The following is a 9,809-nucleotide window of genomic DNA, read 5'->3' as shown; positions in this document are numbered from 1 at the left end:
AGGTCAATATCTCTCTGTCTGTCGCTTATCACGCCATTTTGAGGCCATAATATTTCCTCTAAGACATGTAGGAACCATTGTAATCATTTTCGGGCAATTTCGAGCCGGTGCTTTCGGGCCCCAAAATCGTAGGTATACCCCTTTGGTCTTAGGAGCCCCGTGTGAAGCCCTGTTCCGGAGTCGATATCTTTTGTATGCCTATGGGAAGCTCCTATAGGCTCATCTCGCGGATACTTTAGGGTCTTATGGTCCAATCGGTATGCCTATCTCGGCTGTTAGATGCTTCATTGACGATTGCAAACTCAATATAAATTAATGCGCAAAATCGGTGCCACTCCGGAAGCATTTAGCAGTTTTTGGCCAATATCTCTCTTTCTGTCGCTTATCATGCCATTTTGAGGCCATAATATTTCCTCTAAGACATGTAGGAACCATTGTAATCATTTTCGGGTAATTTCGAGCCGGTGCTTTCGGGCCCCAAAATCGTAGGTATACCCCTTTGGTCTTAGGAGCCCCGTGTGAAGCCCTATTCCGGAGTCGATATCTTCTGTATGCCTATGGGGAGCTCCTATAGGCTCATCTCGCGGATACTTTAGGGTCTTATGGTCCAATCGGTATGCCTATCTCGGCTATTAGATGCTTCATTGACGATTGCAAACTCAATATAAATTAATGCGCAAAATCGGTGCCACTCCGGAAGCATTTGGCAGTTTTAGGCCAATATCTCTCTGTCTGTCGCTTATCATGCCATTTTGAGGCCATAATATTTCCTCTAAGACATGTAGGAACCATTGTAATCATTTTCGGGCAATTCCGAGCCAGTGCTTTCGGGCCCCAAAATCGTAGGTATACCCCTTTGGTCTTAGGAGCCCTATGTGAAGCCCTGTTCCGGAGTCGATATCTTCTGTATGCCTGATGGGAAGCTCCTATAGGCTCATCTAGGGGATACTTTAGGGTCTTATGGTCCAATCGGTATGCCTCTCTCGGCTGTTAGATGCTTCATTAAGGATTGCAAACTCAATATGAATTAATGCGCAAAATCGGTGCCACTCCGGAAGCATTTGGCAGTTTTAGCCCAATATCTCTCTGTCTGTCGCTTATCATGCCATTTTGAGGCCATAATATTTCCTCTAAGACATGTAGGAATCATTGTAATCATTTTCGGGCAATTCCGAGCCGGTGCTTTCGGGCCCCAAAATCGTACGTATGCCCCTTTGGTCTTAGCAGCCCTATGTTAAGCCCTGTTCCGGAGCCGATATATTCTGTATGCCTGATGGGGAGCTCCTATAGGCTCATCTAGCGGATACTTTAGGGTCTTATGGTCCAATCGGTATGCCTATCTCGGCTGTTAGATGCTTCATTAAGGATTGCAAACTCAATATAAATTAATTAGGAGCCCTGTGTGAAGCCCTGTTCCAGAGCCGATATCTTCTATACGCCTAAGGGGTAGCTCGTATAGGCTCATCTAGGTGATATGTTAGGGTCTTGTTGTCCAATCGGTATGCCTGGCTCGGCTGCTCGTTGTGTCATTAAGAAATGCAAACTCCATATAAATTAGTGCGCAAAATCGGTGCCACTCCGGAAGTATTTGGAAGTTTTAGCCTAATATTTCTGTATCTGTCGCTTATCACGCCATTTCGAGGCCGTAATATTTCATCTCAGACATGTAGGAAGCATTGTAATCATTTTTGGGCCATTCCGAGCCGGTGCTTCTGGGCCCCAAAATAGTAGGAATACCGCTTTGGTCCTAGGAGCCCTGTGTGAAGCCCTGTTCCGGAGCCGCTATCTTCTGTACACCTCACTTGCAGCTCGTGTAGGGTCATGTAGGCGATAGTTTAGGGTCTTGTGGTCCAATCGGTATGCCTATCTCGGCTTCTCGTTGCGTCATTAAGAATTACAAATGCCATATAAATTAATGCGCAAAATCGATGCCACTCCGGAAGCATTTGGCAATTTTAGCCCAATATCTCTCTGTCACTCGCTTATCACGCCATTTCCAGGCCATAATATTTCCTCTAAGACATGTGGGAAGTATTGTAATCATTTTTGGGTCATTCTGAGCCGGCGCTTCTGGGCCCCAAAATCTTAGATAACCCCTTTGGTCTTAGGAGCCCTGTGTGAAGCCCTTCTCCGGAGCTGATATCTTCTGTATGCCTGAGGGGCAGCTCTTATAGGCTCATCTAGGCGATAGTTTAGGGTCTTATGGTCCAATTGGTATGCCTATCTTGGCTGCTCGGCGCGTCATTAAGAATTGCAAACTCCATATAAATTAATGCGCAGAATCGGTGCCACTCCCGAAGCATTTGGCAGTTTCAGGCCAATATCTCTCTGTCTGTCACTTATCACTCCATTTCTAGGCCATAAGATTTCCTCTAAGACATGTGGGAAGTATTGTAATCATTTTCAGGCCATTCCAAGCCGGTGCTTCTGGTCCCTAAAATCGTAGTTATACCCCTTTGGTCCTAGGAGCCCTGTGTGAAGCCCTGTTCTGGAGCCGATATCTTTTGTACACCTAAGGGGCAGCTCGTGTAGGCTCATCTAGGTGATATTTTAGGGTCTTGTGGTCCAATCGGTATGCCTATCTCGGCTGCTCGTTGTGTCATTAAGAATTGCAAACTCCATAAAAATTAATGCACAAAATCGATGCCACTCCGGAAGCATTTTGCAATATTAGCCCAATATCTCTCTGTCTGTCGCTTATCACGCCATTTCTAGGCCATAATATTTCCTCTAAGACATGTGGAAAGTATTGTAATCATTTTTGGGCCATTCTGAGCCGGTGCTTCTAGGCCCTAAAACCGCAGGTATACCCTTTGGTCTTTGGAACCCTGTGTGAAGTCCTATTCCAGAGCCAATATCTTCTGTACGCCTAAGGGGTAGCTCATATAGGCTCATCTACGTGATATTTTAGGGTCTTGTGGTCCAATCGGTATGCCTATCTCGGCTGCTCATTGCGTCATTAAGAATTGCAAACTCCATATAAATTAATGCGCAAAATCAGTGCCACTCCGAAAGCATTTGGCAGTTTTAGCCCAATATTTCTCTGTCTGTCGCTTATCACGCCATTTCGAGGCCATAATATTTCCTCTAAGACATGTAGGAAGCATTGTAATCATTTTTTTACCATTCCAAGCCGATGCTTCTGGTCCCCAAAAATTGTAGGTATGGCCCTTTAGTCTTAGGACCCTATGTGAGCCCTGTTCTAGAGCCGATATCTTCTGTATGCCTGAGGGCCAGCTCATATAGGCTCATCTAGGTGATATTTTAGGGTTTTGTTGTGACATCCCGACCCGGCAAAGCGATCCTAAAAGGGCGGGTAGAGCGAAGCTCCAGGCTAGCTTCTAGTATGGCAGGCTAGCTAGGGTAGTGGAATGCGAGACACAGGAATGAATTGCATCATATATCGAAAAGGGGGAAACTAATCGTTAGGGGCACTTTTCGGTGGAATGGCTGGAGAGTTTGAAGAACTCCAGGGTTAAGCGTGCTCGCTTAACAGAAATCCTAGGATGGGTGACCTCTTGGGAAGTTTCCCATTTCTCCTACGGGACAAAACCGTGCGGGTCTTGCCAATCTTGTATGGGTGATTTGGCTTGATTTCCTCTTGTGATTAAAGTCGGGAGTGACAGTTGGAATCAGAGCCGGACCCCCTCCAGAAGATGTATGGTTCGAGGATGAACCATGCGGAAGCTAGTGGGCCTGTGACATCCCGACCCGGCAAAGCGATCCGAAGAGGGTGGGTAGAGCGAAGCTCCTGGCTAGCTTCTAGGATGGCAGGTTAGTTAGGGTAGTGGAATGTCGGACACAAGAATGAATTGAATCATATATCGAAAAGGGGGAAACTAATCATTAGAGGCGCCTTTTGGTGGAATGGCTGGAGAGTTGAAAGAACTCCAGGATTAAGCGTGTTCGCTTAACAGAAATCCTAGGATGGGTGACCTCCTAGGAAGTTTCTCGTTTCTCCTATAGGACAAAACTGTGCGGGTCTTGTCAATCTTGTATGGGGGATTTGGCTTGATCCAAAGCGGACAATTCCTCTGGTGATTAGAGTCAGGCGTGACAGCTTTTGGGCGCAAAAATCCAAAGGTATACAACTTTGGTCTGAGAAGTCTTGTATGAATGCCTATTCCGGAGCCGATATCTTTTGCATGTTTGACTTTGGGTCTTCTAGGCTATAGGTTGTGGTCTCATGGTCAGCCTGGCATGCCTATCTCGTATGCTCAATGCGTCATTAAAAATTGCAAATGCAATATAAATTCATGTGCAAAATCGGTGAAAGAATTCAAAGGTGTGCCACTTTGATTGCATATGCAATATAAATTCATCCGTAATACAGAAGAATTTGACAATTTTGAGTCAATATATGTTTGTTTGTTTGTTGGCACAATATTTTGGAGTATAATATTTTACCTATTGACCTTAGGTATTAATATTGTGCTCGGGTATTCCATATCGGAGCTTCCGAGTCCAAAAGTCTAGGTGTACCCTTTTAGTCTAATAAGCTTTGTAATCAGGCCTACTCCAAATCTGATATCTTCTGTACATCTGATGGATGGCTCGGATAAGGTATTCTTGATGGTAGTATGAATCTTGTGATCAACTAGACATGTTTATCTCTTATGCTCGTTGCCTCATTCAAAATTACATACGAACTACAAATTCATCCCAAATATCGAACTATAAATTCAGCTCAAACAATGACTTTTGTAGGCGAACTTGAAAGTTTTGGCCAACACAATAACGCTATCCCGTTACTTCGAAGCCCATTAGAATTTCCATATGCTATATATTTGCGTCTCCAAAATCGGCGAACTACACTGGACAACCTTGAACCAGTACATTTTACTTTCCTGTAAATTCAAGTTTTAGTTTTCTCTCATCTTATTTGAGTATAATTTTTTCACGCTGGTTGTACATTTCAGGCCCATTTCATCCTCTTTCAGGCCTTGCAAGAGTAATCATTGATTGAAAGAGTATGGGCTTTAAGGCCCACACTACAGCATTTGTTAATTATAGTAACGGACCTGGAAAAGTATGGGTCTAGTTGAGCCTTGGAGGAATTTTGTCTAAGCCCAAAGCAGGGCAGTCGAATTGTATACCCTTCCAAAATTTTACAAAAGCGGAAATTAGCTAGGCTGGCCGGTGGTTTGGGATTGAGATATTTAAAAACAGATCGAAATCGGATGGTGAAGTCACAGAAATCCGAGAGTTCAAACAGCAGTTGCGGTGGGTTGAGCAGTTGTAGACAAACACTTTTTCAGTTCCTAGCCTTTCGTCTCCCTCATTCAGCTCCAGTCACATTTATGTCGTGCATCTGTCTGTGTCATCAGCTTAAGCTCGTTTTGCACCTTTAATATAGCATTTGATGGAGGCATCAACCAGAAAAACCCTAAAGCTTCTTTATCTTGTTTGAAAATTAGACTAGTTGGTATCTATTTCTAGGTAATCGAGTACGAAAAGGATGAGTAAAGGTGCATTTCTGTTAGTTGAATTTTAGTGATGTATAAATATTGATTATTGAATTTTGAGAGATTGAGCCGGTAATGGATGGCGGAGGAGGAAGGAAGATAACAGTGAGCCCGAGACCATGCAGTGGAAGGAGAGTCTTAGCAAAGAAGCGAGGTAGGGGTTTAGGAGGCATTGATGGGTTCGTCAACAGCGTTAAGAAACTTCAGAGAAGGGAAATCTGCTCCAAGCGCGACCGTGCTTTCACCATGACGGACGCGCAGGAACGCTTCAGAAATATCCGCTTGCAGGTTCCCTTCTATAAATTCCTCCTTTTTAAGGGCTTTTGATGCTTGATTCAACAGCCACTCCTCTTAGTCTTAGGGTTTGTCCTACTCATGTTTATGGTAAGTGGGTCTTATTTATGCAAAAAGAACGAAGGGAAGAAAAATAGCATACTTCTGAAAGAGAATCTATCAAAATAGATGTCACTGTTATGTTATATGGTTATATATCTATCTCATTGGAAGAATCATTCTAATTTATTTGGTGCAGAAAAGGGGACCCAAGCCATGCAATTTCCTACTGTGAATTCTTTTAGGGGGTCGGAGTTCTCATTCTGAGTAGAAAAGTTACTGTCCTTCAATGTAACCATCGTATATGTATCATTGTTCTGCTTTTTAGCAGCTTCAGAATGACCCCTTTGACTTGCTTTACCCCTTCTTTGAACTGGAGAATTCTTTGATAAATGATAGAAGTTGGTCTAGGTCTGTTGAATTCATAAAATTGAAACTGTGGGAGTGAAATGAACATTTTCGTTCATACCTAAAACATGAATTTCCAAATGAATTTTACATGGTTGTTGTTCATGTGATTATTAACTCTTACTGAGATCTTTTTTTGTTCAATTGAACATACATATAGGCAAGCTCTCTCTTCACACGCACAATAACATATACATGGCCTAGCTGTAACCAAATGCATGGGCCACCGGCACATTGGTTGTGAAGTTGTGGCATTCTAGTTAGTGTTCTTAGCAATGAAGTGTTTGCAAATATTGCAGTGGGGTTTAGTTCTGCTTCTAATGCTTCTTTGGTAGTGTCATCAATCGGATGGACAGATGCTATGGCCTATGAGTTGAGCAAAGTTTTTTTTTTCTGAAATTCTGATTATTGTTGCAAGTGTTTTGGTGCATGACTTTATTTTGTCTCTATCCTAAGCATAGTTCAAGATTGCTAGAATGTCATATTGCAGGGTAAACAGATTGGAAAATTATTCCATTTATTCTCTTTCAAAATGTTTGCCTGTTTTAGCAGTTTGACTGTTTAGGCTAGGATACTAATGCAATACATTATTGTTAAGGTGACTTTTTTAGTTTGTTAAGGTGTAACATTTAATTATGTGGCATTTGTTTGTTTCTTATGCTTTATGGTATAATTAGTAATCTTCATCTTTTACTTAAATTAGAATTCTGCCTTAACTAAAAAATATATAAAAAAGGCATTGTAGGATTTACTAATTTTCACAACAACTTATAGTACTGTTGGGATTTGAATGCTGCTTCCCTTTTGTTGGTATCATCCAATAAACTCATTGGAATTCTGGCTCCATTTTGTTTTTCCATACAAAATTGCCTTGAAAGATATCTGAATAATAAGTAATGTATTATCAGAGCATTAAATAATTGGAATGCTCATGTCCTATACCAGTAGTTCCTGTGCCTTCTACATATGAATATCAGGAGCTTGTTATTTGGAAAATCATTCATATTCTTGTGGTGCAAGCTTGGTCAACATTTGGCCCCGTAATAATTGTTATAAATTGGAGATTTCATCTGTTATTCATGAACTCTGCTTTCAGCATCATAAGATGAATGCTACTTTCTTCTAGTAATGTTACTTCTGTTGTTGGGTTCTTCTGTTGGTGACAATATGATGCTTGACCTTATGAATAGGAGGAGTATGATACCCATGATCCAAAAGGTCATTGTTCTATGGTACTGCCTTTCTTGAGAAAAAGGTCAAAGATTATTGAGATTGTAGCAGCACGTGACATAGTCTTTGCTCTTGCACAGTCTGGTGTTTGTGCAGCATTTAGCCGAGGTAATATTATACGTTTTTCTTTTGTTTGCTTTGATTTGGATTTTCTGTATTATTCTCTTTGTTCGTAAAAGTAATTCCTAATGTTGCATGCAGAGACCAATGAAAGGATATGCTTTCTGAATGTCACTCCTGATGAAGTTATACGAAGCTTGTTTTACAATAAAAACAACGACTCACTTATTACGGTTTCAGTTTATGCTTCAGATAATTTCAGTTCTTTGAAATGCAGAAGCACAAGAATTGAGTATGTGAATCTTATTACACTTACCTATTCTTCTTATTCTCATCCTCACTTTCACTGCCCACCCTCCAAAAATACATACAAAACATTGAAAAGATACGAGTTTCAACGTTTATGTTTCAAAAAGTTTGACTCTCTGTTTTCCTCTCTAACAATGCTTCTTTCCTTGTGATCTAGGTACATATGGAGGGGTAAACCAGATGCTGGCTTTGCTCTTTTCGAATCCGAGTCACTGAAATGGCCAGGTTTTGTAGAGTTTGATGATGTAAATGGAAAAGTTCTCACTTATTCTGCACAGGATAGGTAGATATTCCATCATCCTGATATAGTGAGTTAACTCAGATCATTAAGTACTCAATTAGCCTCTTGAATTAATCATTTTCCCCGTTCATTCTTTCATCAGTATATACAAGGTGTTTGACCTCAAAAATTACACCATGTTATATTCCATATCGGATAAAAATGTTCAAGAGATTAAAATCAGGTAATATTCCTTTACATGCCTATTATTTGCAAAATACTGCTTAGTCAGAAAGGCATGTGTTCTTAGTTACTCATGGTGATTGCTTTGGTTATCCCCTGATGCATGAACATCATCTTTCTGAATGTTTTATGTTCTTTCTTTGGTTTTGTTTTGTGTCTGTCTTTTCTTTTGGGAGTGTGGTGAAGGGAGTATATGAATGTGTTCGTGCCTGTGTGCAAATATTCCTGTACTCCAGTAGCTTGCCTCATGTGTGCTTACCTTGCTTGCTGTTTTGTCTTCAACCAGTCCAGGAATCATGTTATTGATTTTTACCAAAGCTAGTAGCCATGTTCCTCTTAAGATTCTTTCAATTGAGGACGGTACCGTTCTCAAATCTTTCAATCATCTCCTTCATCGGAATAAGAAGGTGGATTTCATTGAACAGTTCAATGAAAAGCTTCTTGTTAAGCAAGAAAACGAAAATCTCCAGATTCTTGATGTAAGGAGCTTTGGTTTTTTGTTGTTTTTTTCTTTCTGAAAATATGCAAGGAGCTTTGTTTTTATCTTGATCTTGTTTTTCTTCATTGATGCTGACAGTAACTTCCAACTACTATGTTTTGTAGGTCCGCAACTTTGAGCTAACAGAAGTTAGCAGAACAGAATTTATGACACCATCAGCATTTATATTTTTGTATGAGAACCAGTTATTCTTGACATTCAGAAATCGAACCGTTGCTGTTTGGAACTTCCGTGGAGAGCTTGTAACTTCCTTTGAAGATCACCTTTTGTGGCATCCTGATTGCAACACTAATAACATATACATCACAAGTGATCAAGATCTTATTATTTCTTACTGCAAGGCTGATTCTGATGATCACTTATCAGAAGGAAATGGTACTTTTTTCAAGTTACCTTACTCTATGGAAATCAAGTTTGATATTATGTTGCGGTATTGTAGAAATGTATAATAGATTGAATAATGTGTTCTGAATCTTTGTTCTGTGAGTGTGTTGAATGTGTGCTATTTTTGGTTGTTTTTATTAGAGCATGCCCTTAGTTAAAGTGTATATACATCTTACAATGTTTATTTTTCTTATGTAGCAGGATCTATTAATATCAGCAATATTTTGACTGGAAAATGTCTTGCCAAAATAAAGGCAAGTAACAGCTTCCCAGACGAATGCAACTGCTGTGGAAATCTTGGCGGATGCAGTTACAATTCAAAGAAGCGCACACATAGTTCCAGAGTTAGGAGCACAACTGCAGAAGCTTTGGAAGATATTACTGCTCTCTTCTACGACGAGGACCGCAATGAGATCTATACGGGCAATAGACATGGCCTAGTTCATGTGTGGTCTAACTGATAATTTGGCATTTCCTGTGTTTATAATTAGTTTGATCAGCTAGTTGAATGGATTATACTCTGGATGTGACGATTGTCGGAAATTGTATAATTAAATGCTCTTGTACCAATTTATTGATGGTTCAGTTTATTTGAAATGCTCTTGTAGACTTGTGTTTCTATCAGATTTTGTATTGATGTTAGAATCACCAATCTAAA

At 40.6% G+C, this 9,809-nt stretch overlaps 1 protein-coding gene across 2 annotated transcripts; it reads left to right on the top strand.

The window, feature by feature from the left end:
• The first annotated feature begins 5,118 nt into the window (after positions 1-5,118).
• Positions 5,119-9,748, top strand: LOC149495937 (uncharacterized). 2 transcript variants are annotated; one of them, XM_089723290.1, is made up of 8 exons: positions 5,119-5,753; positions 7,397-7,544; positions 7,638-7,788; positions 7,963-8,088; positions 8,189-8,269; positions 8,555-8,747; positions 8,872-9,142; positions 9,353-9,748. In XM_089723290.1, the coding sequence occupies exons 1-8, from the start codon at positions 5,541-5,543 to the stop codon at positions 9,610-9,612; spliced, it is 1,443 nt and encodes a 480-aa protein (XP_089579416.1). In that variant the 5' UTR covers positions 5,119-5,540; the 3' UTR covers positions 9,613-9,748. The 2 variants fall into 2 exon arrangements, with proteins under 2 accessions (XP_089579416.1, XP_089579415.1); XM_089723289.1 differs by having other exon boundaries at positions 9,350-9,748.
• The last annotated feature ends 61 nt before the right edge of the window (positions 9,749-9,809 follow it).

The sequence above is a fragment of the Jatropha curcas genome, chromosome 6, assembly GCF_041381405.1.
Source record: "Jatropha curcas cultivar XTBG-Jc1 chromosome 6, XTBG_Jcur_1.0, whole genome shotgun sequence".
Lineage (NCBI taxonomy): Eukaryota > Viridiplantae > Streptophyta > Magnoliopsida > Malpighiales > Euphorbiaceae > Jatropha > Jatropha curcas.
The sequence above is the reverse complement of the archived record's forward strand: the minus strand, read 5'-3'. Positions and strand labels throughout refer to the sequence as shown.

Bases quoted from the DNA above. Each gene is read 5' to 3' on its own strand.
- LOC149495937 (XM_089723289.1), top strand. From the start codon at position 5,541: ATGGATGGCGGAGGAGGAAGGAAGATAACAGTGAGCCCGAGACCATGC. The intron at 8,089-8,188 runs GTAGATATTCCA...TTCTTTCATCAG, and splicing joins ACTTATTCTGCACAGGATAG to TATATACAAGGTGTTTGACC. The intron at 8,748-8,871 runs GTAAGGAGCTTT...TATGTTTTGTAG, and splicing joins AAAATCTCCAGATTCTTGAT to GTCCGCAACTTTGAGCTAAC.